Source organism: Anolis sagrei, chromosome 6, assembly GCF_037176765.1.
Source record: "Anolis sagrei isolate rAnoSag1 chromosome 6, rAnoSag1.mat, whole genome shotgun sequence".
Classification (NCBI taxonomy): Eukaryota; Metazoa; Chordata; class Lepidosauria; order Squamata; family Dactyloidae; genus Anolis; species Anolis sagrei.
In genome coordinates this window covers 7,847,592-7,864,766 of record NC_090026.1, presented here as the reverse complement: position 1 = coordinate 7,864,766, position 17,175 = coordinate 7,847,592, and the positions used below count along the sequence as shown (strand labels likewise).

The 17,175-nt window shown below is 43.6% G+C and overlaps 1 protein-coding gene across 3 annotated transcripts; it reads right to left on the bottom strand.

The window, feature by feature from the left end:
• Positions 1-46: 46 nt before the first annotated feature.
• Positions 47-16,706, bottom strand: TINF2 (TERF1 interacting nuclear factor 2). Of its 3 annotated transcripts, none has more exons than XM_060779972.2 (11): positions 16,559-16,706; positions 13,067-13,300; positions 9,390-9,494; positions 7,639-7,740; positions 6,563-6,673; positions 4,435-4,534; positions 4,106-4,271; positions 3,987-4,024; positions 2,215-2,276; positions 1,931-2,004; positions 47-190 (listed from the first exon to the last, which is right to left on the bottom strand). In XM_060779972.2, the coding sequence occupies exons 2-11, from the start codon at positions 13,295-13,297 to the stop codon at positions 148-150; spliced, it is 1,032 nt and encodes a 343-aa protein (XP_060635955.2). In that variant the 5' UTR covers positions 13,298-13,300; positions 16,559-16,706; the 3' UTR covers positions 47-147. The 3 variants fall into 3 exon arrangements, with proteins under 3 accessions (XP_060635955.2, XP_060635953.2, XP_060635956.2); XM_060779970.2 differs by having other exon boundaries at positions 16,563-16,706; XM_060779973.2 differs by lacking the exon at positions 1,931-2,004 and having other exon boundaries at positions 16,563-16,705.
• Positions 16,707-17,175: the final 469 nt, after the last annotated feature.

Here is a 17,175-nt window from a genome sequence, read left to right as displayed (position 1 = left end):
TGTATTCACTTGCCTCTTGACAAATTGGAAAAGACAATCAGAGATATTGAGTAGAAGGTTTAACCATGTTTATTGAATAAAGCTTTAAACAAACTCGAAGGAACTAGGAAGATCTGTGCGTTTCAGGAACAAAGAAGAGAAGGTGGGTCAGGTTTCGGGACAGGTGAGTGAGTCCAAGCACCTAACACACCTATTGAGAAGGGAGAAAAGGAGAAACAGGTTAAGGTTGGGACAGGGAACTTCCAATTGGTAAGGCACCCCAATGAGGCATCTATGAATGGCCTTTTGAAGGAAATGGAAGAGTAAAAGGTAAAGGTTTCCCCTTGATATTAAGTCTACTTGTGTTCTACTCTGGGGGGTTGTGCTCATCTCCATTTCCAAGGTGAAGAGCCAGTGTTGTCCGTAGACACCTCCAAGGTCACATGGCGGGCATGACTGCATGGAGTGTCATTATCTTCCCATTGGAGCAGTACCTATTGATCTACTCACATTTGCATGTTTTCAAACTACTAGGTTGGCAGGAGCTAGGACTAATAGCAGGAGCTCACCCTGTCCCATGAATCTGAGCTGCCATTCCGGTCAGTAAGATCAGCAGCTCAACGGTTTGACCTGTTGCACCACTGTGGCCCTATGGCCAACTGTAAGGAGTGTGCCAATTGTGAATTTCTGTGTAGTAGGGGTTGGACTGGATAATAATAATAATGTATTGTCGAAGGCTTTCATGGTCGGAATCACTGGGTTGTTGTAGGTTTTTCCGGGCTACATGGCCATGTTCTAGAGGCATTTTTTCCTGACGTTTCGCCTGCATCTATGGCAAGCATCTCACTACCTCTGAGGATGCTTGCCATAGATGCAGGTGAAACGTCAGGAGAAAATGCCTCTAGAACATGGCCATATAGCTCGGAAAAACCTACAACAACCCAATAATAATAATAATACTTTATTTATACCCTGCCACCATCCCCCCAAGAGGACTTGGAGCAGCTTACATGAGGCCAAGCCCAACAACACATCAATAAAAACAAGCAATAAGCAAAATAAACAATACAATTAATATTACTCATATATAAACAGAACACACAATGATTTTAAAAAAACTATACAATTAATAGAAGTAGTACTTAAAACTTTAAAAAATAAATGCTGGACATGAACAGAGGATGTATCTAGTAGGAGGGTTTTGAACCAAAAGTAGAGAGCAACCCAACGGGTAATTAAAGTGCTTCTCAGGATATTTTGCAGGGGATTGTTTCATTTATTTAGGGAAGGCACACCGGAACAGCAACGTTTTCAGTCTCCTCCTAAAGATTGCCAATGTCTGATATCCTTGGGGAGTGAGTTCCAGAGTCGGGGGGCCACCATAGAGAAGGCACTCTCCCTCGTCCCCATCAATTGCGCCTGCAAAGGAGGTGGGAGTGAGAGCAGGGCCTCTCCAGATGATCGAAGAGATTGCATGGTTTCATACACAGATGTGGCCACGCAGGTTGGCGGATGACCCTTGGGGGTCTCTTCCAGCTCTCTGAGCAAGCTCAGCTGCTCAATGGCTGAACCCGCTGTGCTACCGGGGGCTCAATGGAATAGTATCAACACGAATTTTCGGTCTGCTTTAAATTAAACCTCGGCTTGCAGTCTGATACGCTCAAGAGGACCACAAAGTCACCAATGGCATGCATTGGGATCTCCCCTCCCTCATTTAGGAGCACTTCAACGTCTTCAAACCATTCCTAGAGATGGAGTTGGACCACAGCCCCAAAAGCCAAAGGGTACACAAACTGCCCAAATGGTGCATGCTGTGACTCAGTGGTGTGTACAGATATGACGGTGAGAGTGTACATGCAGGTGGGGAACAGCTGTGAGGAAATGGCCCTTGGGCCGGAGAGGCCTGCCCACACTTCCGGGGGGGGGGGGGAGTGGTCAAGCGGTCACTCACCGACTCCCAGGGCCCCAGAGGTGCTCCTGGAAGGTGGGGATGAGGGTGTTGTGCTGGGTGCACTGGTATTCACCCTGTGGGGGGAAAGGGAGGGCGGTCAGGGCCACTGCAGCGCCAAACAGGGCCAGACCCAAAGGGGAGCGGTTTAAGACTTCCTCCCCTTGCACAGGCTTGTTGAATTGGGGATGGAGCCAAACTGCAGTCTTTGCAGAAGTCCCATTGCCATTTCCTCCCAACAACCATGTCAAGGCTTGCACCCCTCTCCTCCTTGGCCCTTTCCTCACCTTCCTGAAAGGAGAGCTCTCTTGCTCACTGCTCGAATCCAGCACCATGTCCATGCTGTCATCTGCAGAGAAGATAGAAAGGTGAGGACACTTGCGTCTCAATCCCCACCCCCCTTACCCTGGATAGCAAAGTGAAGGATTTTTTTTTTGGACTAGGAATTTTGTTGCATTCTCTCTCTTTGGACTGAGAGAAACACAGGAAGGCTGGGGGTTCAATGTTCTGCCTATGAATGCAAGATGGTATTCTCTCAAAACCAGGGATTCGTAATCTGGAGTCAACAGAACCCTCCACCAACCATCTGTGAATGTATTTCAGGGTGTCTATTAACTTGGATGGGGAAGAACATTAACTAAGTTGTTGTAGGTTTTTTCGGGCTATACGGCCATGTTCTAGAGGCATTCTCTCCTGACGTTTCACCTCAGAGGATGCTTGCCCTAGATGCAGGTGAAACGTCAGTAAAACTGAATGACCATGTTGCGAAAGGTGCATGTCTCCAAAGCCTGTCACCCACATGAAAAGTTTGGAAAGCTGTGATCTAGAGTCTCCTATAAAGAACATTTTAATCAAATCCTCAAATATGGAGGGCTGGCAAGAAAAGTCAAGAACTTCTACTGTAAATAAAGTGAAGGAGTCACATCTTCCTTGTGATGATCTCGCACTTTCTAGCCCATTATCCATTTAGTAGAGGCAGACATTTCAGGAAACTGGGACATGGAGGAATATAAGGGCAGAGACACAACTAGAAGAAGGGATAGGGAGAAGCAAGTGCCAGGAACGGAATGGCACAGAGTCCACTCAAAACTGCCACGGACCAAAAGTCTAGTTCCCAATCTAGCTTTCTTTGCCATTCTGATGCAGAGCCCCAGCCGGCCTGCTCACTGTCATTATGTTGTTTATTGCTTTCTTATGCTTTGTGTATATTGCTTATTGTATTTATATGCTTTGTACTTTATTGCAATGTTGTTTATTTTATTTTATTGTAATTTGTTGTTTGGGCTTGGATTCATGTGAGACGCCCTGAGTCCCCATTGGGGGAGATGGTGGCCGGGAAGTAGCAATCAATAGTGAAAGGACCAAGGCAGTGACATCTCCAGCACACCCCCTGTTTGGATATCAGACAGCACGTCAATGACTTAAATCAAGAAATAGTTTTCTAAGATCTACAGAGACACTTGCTGGAACACCCCAGCAAGCGAGAATCCAAAAGTGGCAGGCTCAAACCCAGAACCTCAATCAATGGCTGATACCAAATTAGACTCCCTCCTGGGCACACAGAAAGCTGGGCGATTTGGAAGGCGCTGAACATACTGCGCTCTGGCACCACGAGATGCAGAGCCAACCTTAAGAAATGGGGCCACAAAGTGGACTCCACGACATGCAAGTGTGGAGAGGAGCAAACCACTGACCACCTGGTGCAATGCAACCTGAGCCCTGCAACATGCACAATGAAGGACCTCCTTGTGGCAACACCAGAGGCACTCCAAGGGGCCAGATATTGGTCAAAGGACATTTAATCAACTACCAAGCTTGCAAACTTTGTGTTCTCTTTGTTTGTTTGTTAAAAAATTTAATGCAACTGTTTGGTCTGCTCCTGACACGAATAATAATAATAATAATAATAATAATAATAATTCTTTGCAAATGTGAATGTGATCAGTGACACAAAGAGGGGAATTGTGTGACTGATTTGCATCTCGTATTTGCTTCTGGAAATTCATACGTCAACGGGTTGTTGTTGGAAAAAAGAGTCAGAGAGAAGAACAAGAGGTACCTGTTTCTTGGCTGCCTGAGTGGTGCTCCTGGAAATCCCTGGACATGAGAAAAGAAGGTGCCATTACCCATTTTGGTTTAATGGGGTGGAAAAAGAGATGGGCGCAAGCAGGCACTCACCCTTCCTGCGGACATGGGAAGCAACTCTGCTCTACTATAGACCTGCCCAGGCTTGAGGGGGGCTTACAGAGTTCAGGAGGGGTTGAGGGCTCTTCCACCTCGTCCTCCCCTTCGCTGTGGCGTCGAGGGCTTGGCGGGTTGGACGTGCATAGGTGTGCAGTGATCTCTGAAACAAACAAAAGAAGTGTAAACTGGAAATCGGGAAGATACCCTGAAAATAAGCCCTAATGTGTCTGTCTTTTAGATCAAACATTAATAAAAGGCCCAGTCTTATTTGTAGGGAAATAGAGCAGCTCAAGAGAGAGAATCTGTGGTCCCTTTTTGCCTACCTACGAGCTGGTATCCCATGACGGTGAAGTAGCGGGAGAGGATTGCCAAATGCGCCTGGGGGTTATTCCTGGGGCCCCGGAAACACACAGCCTCCAACAACTGAGGAAGATTAAAAAAAGAAAGAAGGAGAACTGGAGATTTCAGCGACTCTTGAGACTGCAAGGCCAGAGCCTGGACATTTGATGGACTATGGGCCCTTTTCAATCACATAGTTTTTGTGCCATGGCTCCACTTTAATTGCCATGTCTGAATCTTACAGAATGCTGGGATTTGTAGTTTGGCCGAGACTTCGATCTCCCTCACTGAGAACTCCCAAAGCTCCTTCCGAACTCACAAGCCCCAGCTTTCCAATTGTTGGCTATAGAGAAGCTAAAAGAGGATTACTAATAATATTACAGTATAATGTTATAGTACAATGTAATATATAATATTAATATTGTGCTATGGTAATTATATAATATATTGTATTTACTTGTTACTTGTAAGCCGCTCTGAGTCCCCTTCAGGGTGAGAAGGGCGGCATATAAATGTTGTAAATGAATAAATAATAATAAATTCAGAGAATAGCCATGTTTAAATATTTGAAAGGATGTCATAACAAAGGGGGAGCAGGCTTGTTTTCTAGGACTCGGAGCAATGGGTTCAAACTACAGGAAAGGAGATTCCACCTGAACATTAGGAAGAACTTCCTGACCATTAGAGCTATTCAACAGTGGAACTCTCTGCCTTGGGAGTGTGGAGGCACCTACTTTGGAGGTTTTTAAACAGAGCCTGTCTGCTTCCTGCCTGGAGGAATCATTTGTTGGAAGGTGTTGGCTGGCCCTGACTGATTATTGTCTGGAATTCCCCTGCTTTTTTGAGTGTTCCTCTTTATGTACTGTCCTGATTTTAGAGTTTTTTTTAAAAAAAATACTGGTAGCCAGCTAATATCTAACAACAAAGGATTCCCACAGGCAGCAACCAGCCAGGCCTTGAAACTGCAAGGCCATTAAATCATAGAATCAAAGAATCATAGAGTTGGAAGAGAACTCATGGGCCATCCAGCCCAACCCCCTAACAAGAAGCAGGAATATTGCATTCAAAGCACCCCTGACAGATAGCCATCCAGTCTCTGTTTAAAAGCTTCCAAAGAAGGAGCTTCCACCACACTCCGGGGCAGAGAGTTCCACTGCTGAACGGCTAATCGCTTTCAATGGGTGAATAACTCGGGACTATGTCGGTTCTCGTGTTTATTGTATTTTAAAGTTGGTTGTATTGTTTTAATTTACTGCTGTAAACCGCTCCGAGCCAAATTGGGAGTGGCGGTATACAAGTCTAATAAATAAATAAATAAATAAAATAATCAAGACATAGATGTGGACAAAACGTCAGGAGAGAATGTTTCAGGAACATGGCCATACAGCCCGGAAGACTCACAGCAACCCAGTGATTCCAGCCATGAAAGCTTTCGACAATACATATGAGGACACTCATTAATCCTCAGCAAGAAATTTAAGATGCGGCCTTTCAATTCCGTTCCTTTGGGGCATGCCCACCTTATTATTATTATTATTATTATTATTATTATTATTAACTTTATTTGTACCCCACTAGCATCTCCCGAAGGACTTGATGCGGCTTACAAAGGCCAAGGCCTCAAACATAGCATAATAAATACACAACTTAAAGCAAATCAAAAACAATTAAAGCAATATCAAAAACAACAAAAACAATACGCCAAAACACAATAAAACTGGGGCCGGGCCAATGTAATGGGTACAGATTAAAAGTGCTGATGTGACAGGTGGTATATCCGATTTTAGGGTAAGTGCAGTGTGCAAGCAATCTTAAACTCTAATAAAGTGCTTCTGGGACATGTTGTTGGGTTTTCCTATTCTGGAAAGGCATACCTGGCCCAATTAATGCCACCTGCAGAACACTGAACTACTTTCGGATACATTTATTTTAGCATTTATAGAACTCTCTCATCACCTCTTGGTTCATCCAACCCAACTCTGCCTACCTTTCAAACAGTTTGGGCTGGTAGAGGCAGGCCACTGCAAACCACATGTGCCACCGTTAAGATGCAGGGCTGCCCCATAATTAAGCTCCGGATTTGCAAACCCCTTTCCTCCTCCCACACGGTACCTTCTGAAGGTCAGGCTTGGGAAGGGTGCTTTCCAGCTGCCACAGATAATCGCAAAAGAGCTCTTCCACCACATTTGAAAAGGCTTCTCCATAATCGTTTTCCAAGTGTTCCTGAGAGGTGGAAGAAAATAAGAACTGTGTTTTATTACTTCAAGATCATGACGTTAAGATTGTCTGGGGAGGCCCTGCTCTCGATCCCACCTGTGTCACAAATACGTTTGGCAGGGACAAGACAGGGCCTTCTCAGTGGTGGCCCCTCGGGTATGGAACGCCCTTCCCAGAGATATTAAATCGGCCCCTTCTCTGTTAGCATTTCGTAGGAAGGTTAAGACCTGGTTATTCGAGCAGGCACTCAAAAAGGCAGTGTAACAAATATTGGAACATGAAACGACCGGATGACAAGATTAGATCTTGATTTTAACTAAGAGGTAGGTGGTAAACGAGAGCCAACACTAGTGTGGTGGTTTGAGAATTGGACTAGGATATTGAAAGGGGCCCTGTGGTGGCGCAGTGGGTTAAATCACTGAGCTGCTGAACTTGATGACTGAAAGATGTTCTAATCAATCCAAGGAAAGGGGTGAGCTCCTGCTGTTAGTCACAGCTTCTGCCAACCTAGCAGTTCAAAAACATGCAAATGTGAGTAGATCAATAGGTATCGACTTGGTGGGAAGGTAACGGATCTCCATGCAATCATGCTACCCACATGACCTTGGATGTGTCTATGGACAAAACCAGCTCTTTGGCTTAGAAATGGAGATGAGCACCACCTCCCAGAGTCAAACACAACTAGACTTAATGTCATGGGAAACCTTTACCTTGTTGTGAGGTTATTTTGGAAAATCACTTGGTCATGGAAATTTACTAAGTAACCTTGGGCAGGTCACATTTTCCCATCCTCAGAGGAAGACAATGGCCAACCCCTTCTGAACTCCGTAATAGGTTCACTTTAGACTTGCAATAAGTCAGGAATGGTTTGGAAGGCACACAACAGAAAGGTAATAAATCAATACAAATAATATATCCTCTTCTTATTTCACTAACAAGATAGCAACCAACTTCTTTCTTCCCTTCCTCACCTGCACATACTTGTCTCGCTCCCCACGGTCGCTTAGCAAGTTCAGCACCAGATCCCGGAAATTATCTTGAGCTGCTTGCACCAGCTCCAAGTCTTCAGCAGTCTGTGGCAAAAAAATTACAAGGCTTGTGAGGAAGGCAACTTTTCAATGAAGCAATGGGGCAGAATAATAATAATAATAATAACTTTTTATATATTAGGGTGGATTCCAAACATAAAAGGCAGACATTCAATGCCTGAACATAATAATAATAATACACCCATAATATTGAAAATTGACAACCCAACATATCAAAACAAATTATGACTTAACAACTAAAAATAATTGAAAAACACAATCTGTTATATCAGATATGAAACAAAACATCAAACATAAGTGTCAATTTCCCAGAAGGACACGAGGGAAGAACGCATGGCATTCTTACGAATCAACATGGCTCTGCTCTCGATTCCACCACCATCGCAAAAGCAATTGGTGGAGACGAGAGATAGGCCCTTCTCAACAGTGAACCCATGTTTGTGGAATTTCCTCCCCAAAGACATCAGATTGGCCACCTCCCTCCTGTCCTTTAGAAGGAAACTCAAGACTTGGCTGTGGGACCTTGCGTTTGACCATTGAATAGCGGCTTGTACGAAGAAGACATAAGCAATTTCGAAGTGACAATGAATTGACCTGGACCCGGATTTTAATTGGCATGTTTTAATAACTCTTTATTTAATGTTTTGTTTTAATGAATTTGTTGATTGTTTTTACCACCATGTTGGCACCAAATAGTGTTTGCTGTGAGGCCGCCCTGAGTTCCCCCTTGGGGGTGGGAAGGGCGGGGTACAAGTATATGGAATAAATAAATAAATAATGGCAATAATACCAGCGTTTCTCAACCTGGGGGTCGGGACCCCTGCGGGGGTCACGAGGGGGTTTCAGAGGGGTCGCCAAAGACCATCAGAAAACACAGTATTTTCTGTTGTTTATGGGGGTTCTGTGTGGGAAGTTTGGCCTCATTCTATCATTGATGGGGTTCAGAATGCTCTTTGATTGTAGGTGAACTATAAGTCTCAGCAACTACAATTCCCAAATCTCAAGGTTGATTTTCCCCAAACTTCATCTGTCTTCACATTTGGGCATATTGAGTATTCATGCCAGGTTTGGTCCAGATCCATCATTGTTTGAGTCCACAGTGCTCTCTGGATGTGGTGAACTACAACTCCCAAACTTAAGGGCAATGCCCGCAAACCGTTCCAGTATTTTCTGTTGGTCATGGGAGTTCTGTGAACCAAGTTTGGTTCAATTGCATCATTGGTGGAGTTCAGAATACTCTTTGTTGTAGGTAAACTATAAACCCCAGCAACTACAACTCCCAAATGACAAAATAAATCTCCCCAACCCCACTAGTATTCAGATTTGGGCGTATTGAGTATTTGTGTCAAATTTGGTCCAGTGAATGAAAAAGCATCCTGCATATCAGATATTTACAGCATAACAGTAGCAAAGTTGCAGTTACGAAGTAGCAACAACAATAATTTTACGGTTGGGGGTCACCACAACATGAGGAACTGTATTAAGGGATCGTGACATTAAGAAGGTTGAGAACCACTGTCCTAGACGCTTGGGAAATGCACAACTTGTGATTTTGTGATACGAAATCCAGCATATAGATCTCGTTTGCTGTGACATACTGTATTTTTGTGTCAGTAAAATAATAACTACTACTACTCATCATCAAGTGGCTATGTTCCTCAAGGGACACTCACAGCTTTGGGGTGAGTCGTTGTAGGGTTGTGCTCCGGAAAGAAAGCATCCACAGCTTCGTAGATTTGCCCATAGGATTCCTCATTCTGCAGCATTGTCATGATTACCTGAGGGAAGAGAAATGGAAGGATGACCAAAAAATTAGGGAGAAGAGAAAGAAAAGCACAGCGGCTTTATCAGCCAGGAAAAAGCTAAGGATGGGAAAAGGTAGAGTACAGTAATAACAGCAGTAGATCATTGGGATTAGGGATGCCATTCAGGGCTGCACAAGACTCTTAAGGCAGGCATGGGCAAACTTGGGCCCTCCGGGTGTTTTGGACTTCAGTTCCCACAATTCCTAACAGCCGAACAACAACACAATTCCTTGTTTTGCTCCAAGGTTTTTAGGCAAAACATAAGACCTAGGGACAACTCCTGGAGACGGCATTAAGGGTTAAGTGACTGCTCACAGCTTGTTACTCAATGCATGTGCTCACACAAAACCTATCTTTGTATGGAGAAAAATGTTAGCTGAAAGCCCGAAAAAACCCACAAGAACCTAGTGATTCCAGCCATGAAAGCCTTCAACAATGCATTAGCTGAAAGTGCTGCTACTTAACTAAGATTGTGAAATGAAGGGATTATGCCTTCTTGCTTGCTTGCTTACAGAGAGCCATGTTTAAATACGTTAATCAAGAATGTTACTTGGAGGACAGGAGAAGCTTGTTTCCTGTTGCTCTGGAGACTGGGACACAATGGAACCATAGATTCAAATGGCAGGAAAAAGAGACTCCACCTAAATCTTTGAAAGAACTTCCCAACAATAAGAGCTGTTTGACAGCAGAATATGCTTCTGCCTGGGATTCTGGTGGCGTCTCCATTTAATGTCACCTACATGCATTTAGCCGGTTGCCCAGAGCTATTGGTCACCAATACTGGGTATTTGCATAGAGCAATTAAGGACAGAAGGAAGCTAGAGGAGCAGACCTGCTATCAGGTTTTCATATCTGTTTCCTAGATTTATGCAACTCAAGTATATTGGCTTCCTCCCTGCATGTAAAGATCACTTCCCCCATCTTCCCAGAAATCTTTAGTGTGCCTTTTACCCATTTCTTTGAGGCTTCTCTCTTATATTCATCAGCATTAGGAAGGCGCTGAACAGACTGCGCTCTGGCACCACGAGATGCAGAGCCAACCTTCAGAAATGGGGCTACAAAGTGGAATCCACAACATGCGAGTGTGGAGAAGAGCAAACCACTGACCACCTGCTGCAATGCACCTTGAGCCCAGCCACATGCACAATGGAGGACCTTCTTGCGGCAACACCAGAGGCACTCCAAGTGGCCAGATACTGGTCAAAGGACATTTAATCAACTACCAAACTTGCAAATTTTGTGTTTTGTCTGTTTGTTTGTTTTGTTCTGTTAGAAATGTAATACAATTGAGTGGTTGCCCTGACACGACAAATAAATAAAATCAGCATCAGGGACTCTTTTATCAAAGGTACCTTTTTCGTCTAATCTTTTATATGACATGTATTACCTGCAACAATAAAAGTACGTTTTAATCTTTTTTGAAACACACACACACACACACAGAGGCTTATGGTAAGAAACAGGAGAGAGTGTTTGTGCATGTGTGTGTGTGCATATATATATCTTACTGACATGCTGCATTCTACTCTACTATAAATACAAATAATCCTACAGGAAAGGTATCGCAAAAATAAAGAAGATAAATACAAGATTCCAGACTCCTGGGAGACTCTTTGGAAGCTGCAGCAATTAACTAATTAAGCCAGGGGTCCTCAAACTAAGGCCCGGGGGCCGAATGCGGCCCTCCAAGGTCATTTACCCGGCCCTCGCTTAGGGTCAACCTAAGTCTGTAATGACTTGAAAGCACAAAACAACAACAACAATCCTATCTCATCAGCCTCCCAGAAGGATGATAAAAACATCAAATCATCTGGGCATCCCCTGGGCAACATCCTTGTAGACGGCTAATTCTCTCACACCAGAAGCGACTTGCAGTCTGTCAAGTCGCTCCTGACACGACAAAAAAAAAAAAGAAAAAAAAAAGCCAAAAGCAGGCCCACACTTCCCATTGAAATACTAATAAATTTATATGTTTAAAATTGTTCTTTATTTTAATTATTGTAGTGTTTTAAGTGTTTTTGCACTACAGTGTGCATAGGAATTCATTCATGTTTTGTTTTGTTTTTTCAAATTATAATCCGGCCCTCCAACACTTTGAAGGACTGTGACCTGGCCTTCTGTTTAAAAAGTTTGAGGACCCTTGAATTAAGTGTTACAAACTGTAACAAGTTTCTTCATTCTTAGATGAGTTGGAAACTTGCACAGAAATAAAGAATTTACATCCTCATTTCCTTCCTGGAGATAATGCATGTGAAGTAGAGACGGGGCCAGTTCCTAAGATTTAGCAACCCAACTGAAAGACAAACAGGGCCGGGGTTTCCATTCATAGAACTGGAAAGAACTACATGGGCTATCCAGTCCAACCCCAGCCTGCCATGCAGCAACACACAATCAAAGCCCTCCCAACAGATGGACATCCAGCTTCTGCTTAAAAACCTCCAGAGAAGGAAGCTCCACCAGACTCAAAGGCAACCTATTCTAGTGCTGTACAACTCTTATCATCAGGAAGTCTTTCCTAATGTTTACGTGGAACACCCCCCTTGCAATTTTAATCCATTGCTCCGTTGTGTCCTAGTCTCCAGAGCAGCAGAAAGCAAACTTACTCCCTTCTTACAGTGGACTACAGAAAGAACAGACCAGAAATCTAACACTTGGTCACACCCAGCATAGTGATGACTATAGACCTTGACATTTGGGAGTTGTAGTTACTGGGATTTATAGTTCACCTACAATCAAAGAGCATGCTGAACCCCACCAACGATAGAATTGGGGCAAACTTCCCAACCAGAACCATCATACTTAAGGCCACCCAGTCCACTCCCTTCACCAGGGCAAGAAAACGTAATCAAAGCCCTCCAGACAAGAACCATCCAGTCATAAATATAGATAGATATATATGATTCACACATACACACAGATATAGTATCATCGATTTGAAAGGGACCCCTAAAGAAGGACAATTATATGTTGCATGTTCCAGAGTAGGCAAACCAGACAATATCCAACACTGACATAGAAACAACAAGGAATACTGTTTACTCACAAGCACGAAGGAATAACATACATACATACATACATGAAACCAGATCACCAGACTGGGCCACAGCAATGCGTGGCAGGGGACAGCTAGTATATATATTTGAATTATTACCATCTGGGAAATGGTATAGGGTGACAAAGGCAAGGACAAACAGACTGAGCTTTTATCCTAGAGCTGTGGCTATGTTGAACATGGTTTTGCATTGATGTGGCATTGGGGACTGTGCAGTGGTGGTTGAGGTGTGTTGTTTAGTGGTATGTGCTGAGGAAAGCATTTAATTTTGGTATGTAATGACAATAAAGTTATTCTACTCTATTCTAACCAATGGCACATAATTTCAAATATTTTAACATGACTCTCATGTCCGCTTTTCTTAGCTTTCTCTTCTCTAAGTTAAACATCCTGAGCTCTTGAAGCTGCTCAGAGGGACTCATAGTTTCCAAATGATTGATTGCCCTTCTAAATTGTTTAAATGACATGCGGACACAGAATACCCCCAGCTGACCTTTGCCTGCAGGCCCAGCCGCACTTTAGCCAGGTGCCGGAAGTGCACCAAATCCGGGGCGGCTTCCCCGACGGCCTCCAGCATGGCCAGCACTCGTGGGAAGTCGCAGACCTGGCGCTCCTCGACCACGTGCCAGGAAGCAGCCGCTACCAGCCGCAGGGCCACAAAGGGATCGTGGCCCTCAGGCTCTTCTTCTTCTTCCTCCTCCTCCTGCACCGACACACTCCCCATCACCTGAAGAGAAGAAGGAGCAACTACAACTCCGTGATGGTTCATAAAGGGAGATACATTCGGACAGTTAGGCCTATATATGCAAAAAATAAAATAGAAACACAAAAATATAAAAATCTTGCATCAAAGACAGATACAGAACTGATCGAAAATAGACTCTCAGTTAGCTGGAACTCTCAAGCAAATGGCAAAAAAACCCCTCTTACTTCCATATTGCATCCAGAAAGCTGTTTTTATATAATAATAATAATAATTTTATTTTGCTTTTTATCAATGTATGTATATTATATATGGCATCGAATTGTGCCGATTTTGTATGCCGCTGATATGGGCGGGATAGAAATAGTGCAAATAAATAAATAAAAACAATAACAAATTTTGTATTGTCGAAGGCTTTCATGGCCGGAATCATTGGGTTGTTGTAGGTTTTTTCGGGCTATATGGCCATGGTCTAGAGGCATTCTCTCCTGACATTTCGCTTGCATCTATGGCAAGCATCCTCTGAGGATGCTTGCCATAGATGCAGGTGAAACATCAGGAGAGAATGCCTCTAGACCATGGCCATATAGCCCGAAAAAACCTACAACAACACAATAACAAACTTTATTTATATTCCGCTCTATCTCCCCAAAGGAACTCGGGGCGAATTCCAAACATAAAAGGCAAAAATTCAATGCCCGAATACAACAACAATACATCCATGCTAACAAAATTTATACAACCCAACATATAAATATGAATAATTTAACAAACTAAAATTAAATAAAAAGCACAACCTGTTATAACAGACCTAAAACAAAACATCAAACATCAAATGGAAACATTGATTTCCCATATAGTTGTGCTTTACTTCCTGGAGCACAACAATATAGTTGTGCTACAAGAAGGAAAGCTTTTCCTTGTAGGTTTTAATTTGCATTTAATTACCTGTACCTCCAAACTTTGACCTAACTTTCCAACTTCACCAAATGTAGCCCCGCCTTTTTGCTTAGGACCCCACCCACTCCTGAAAGGCCACACCCATTCCCATAATGTCCTTGCTGAAAGATGTAGCCCCACACTCTTGCTCTAGACCCCGCCCACTCCCGTTACACCACGCCCCTTCAAGATGCACTTGCTGTAGGTTTTTTTGGGCTATATGGCCATGTTCTAGAGGCATTTTCTCCTGACATTTCGCCTGCATCTATGGCAAGCATCCTCAGAGGTAGTGAGGTCTGTTGGAACTAGGAAAAAGGGTTTATATATCTGTGGAATGACCAGGGTGAGACAAAGGACTCTTGTCTGCTGGAGCTAGGTGTGAATGTTTCAACTGACCACCTTGATTAGCATTTGATTGCCTGGTAGTGCCTGGAGCAAACTTTTGTTGAGAGGTGATTAGATGTCCTTGTTTGTTTCCTCTCTGTTGTTGTGCTGTTCTAATTTTAGAGTTTTTTTTAATACTGGTAGCCAGATTTTGTTCATTTTCATGGTTTCCTCCTTTCTGTTGAAATTGTCCACATGCTTGTGTATTTCAATGGCTTCTCTGTGTAGCCTGACATGGTGGTTGTGAGAGTGGTCCATTATTTCTGTATTCTCAAATAATATGCTGTGTCCAGGTTGGTTCATCAGGTGCTCTGCTATGGCTGACTTCTCTGGTTGAAGTAGTCTGCAGTGCCTTTCATGTTCCTTTATTCGTGATTGGGCAATGTGGCTGCGTTTGGTGGTCCCTCTGTAGACTTGTCCACAGCTGCATGGTACACGGTAGACTCCTGCAGAAGTGAAGGATCCCTCTTGTCCTTTGCTGAACGAAGCGTTTGTTGGATTTTCTTGATGGATCTGTAGATAGTTTGTATGTTGTGTTTCCTCATCAGCTTCCCTATGCGGTCAGTGCTTCCCTTGATGTGTGGCAAGAACACTTTTCCTCTGGGTGGGTCTTTGTCTTCATTCTCGTGGCTTGTTCCTGGTCTTTCAGCTCTTCTGATTATTATTATTATTATTAACTTTATTTGTACCCCGCTAACATCTCCCGAAGGACTTGGTGCGGCTTACAAAGGCCAAGGCCCTCAATAAAACAACAGCATAACAGATACAACAATAAAACTCAGAAAGCAAACCAATAAACATTAAAGCAGTAACAATAAAACAATTACACCATGACACATTTAAAACTAAGGGCTGGGCCAAATGTAATGAATAAAAATTAAAAGTGCTGGGCATGACAGGAGAAATGTAAGGATTTTAGGGTAGGTGCAATGTGCAGGCAATCTTAACTCTCTAATAAAGTGCGTTTGGGACATGATGCTTGGATTGTTGTAGGTTTTTCCGGGCTATATGGCCATGTTCTGGAGGCAATTTTTCTCCTGACGTTTCGCCTGCATCTATGGCAAGCATCCTCAGAGGTAGTGAGGTCTGCCAAGGCTTTAATGGTGCTTCTTTTTTGACTTGGGTGATGGTTGGAGTTTTTATGTAGATATCTATCCGTGTGTGTGTGGGTTTTCTGTAAACGGTGTGACCCAATTGTTGATCTGGTTTGCGGATGACTAGGACATCTAGAAAAGGCAGTCTTCCTTCATTTTCTTTTTCCATCAGAAAATTAGAACAGCACAACAACAGAGAGGAAACAAACAAGGACATCTAATCACCTCTCAGCAAAAGACTGCTCCGGGCACTGCCAGGCAATCAAATGCTAATCAAGGTGGTCAGTTGAAACATTCACACCTAGCTCCAGCAGACAAGAGTCCTGTGTCCCACCCTGGTCATTCCACAGATACATAAACCCTTTTTCCTAGTTCCAACAGACCTCACTACCTCTGAGGATGCTTGCCATAGATGCAGGCGAAACGTCAGGAGAAAATGCCTCTAGACCATGGCCATATAGCCCAAAAAAACCTACAACAACCCAGTGATTCCAGCCATGAAAGCCTTCGACAATACAATGCACTCTCCAGTTTGTAGCCCCGCCCTCTTGCCTTAGGCCACGCCTTCTTTCCTGAAGCCCCTCCCCATTTAATCTCTTTTTCAAGTCCTTTAATACATGGTAATTACTCCCTAGGCCTGGCTACATTCCCAGCTATTAATACTTCATTATTATTTATATTATTATACTTAATTTAGTCCTTATTCTCTTCTCTTAAGAGACCCCCAATTAACTACCAGAAAACTTTTCTACCCGCTGGACTACAACTCCCAGCTGCCCCTGCCAGGAGTGCCAATGGTGAAAGATGCTGGGAAATGTAGTCCAAGGCGACCTCCTTTCAGTTCTATAGCTTCCCTTCCGATCACCTACTTTTCACCTCTCACTGGTGCAGAGGCAACGCGAAACAGCTATCCATTCGGCCGCTTTCCTTCGAGTCGGCGCTTCTATCCGCTGCCCGGGCATTTATTTCATTTGCAGGCGTACTTCCGGCGCGTTTCTATGGCGACATGACGTCACTTCCGCCGCTACAAGGCCCGAAACTTGCGGTCACTTGTTTCCTGCTCAGATTCCTTTCTGCAGAACCACAGCGGCGCCTGATGGCCATTATGGGAACTGCAGTGCCAAAACAGTTTTAACCCCTTCCTCTCCGGTAGCAGTGTTGTACAGGACTAATCTAACAAGCTGCTTTGGGAAAAGGAGGGATCACAGCTGCAATGGAGTCGTTTTATGTATTTATTATTCATACATGAATTTATTATATGAATTATAACAATTATTTATTATATTTATTATTCAATTATTCATGTATGTATTATTCAATTAATTAAATCAATCTGTTCTGGAACGGCTGTTCCAGGGGCTCCAATTTTGTGTTTTGCACTGAGTGTTTGTTCATAGTCCTAAGTTGCAGGGACTTTGCAGATAGGTGGCTTCCTTTGGCTGCATTCATAGGGCAAGCCACCTGTGAATAATAGTTAGGATC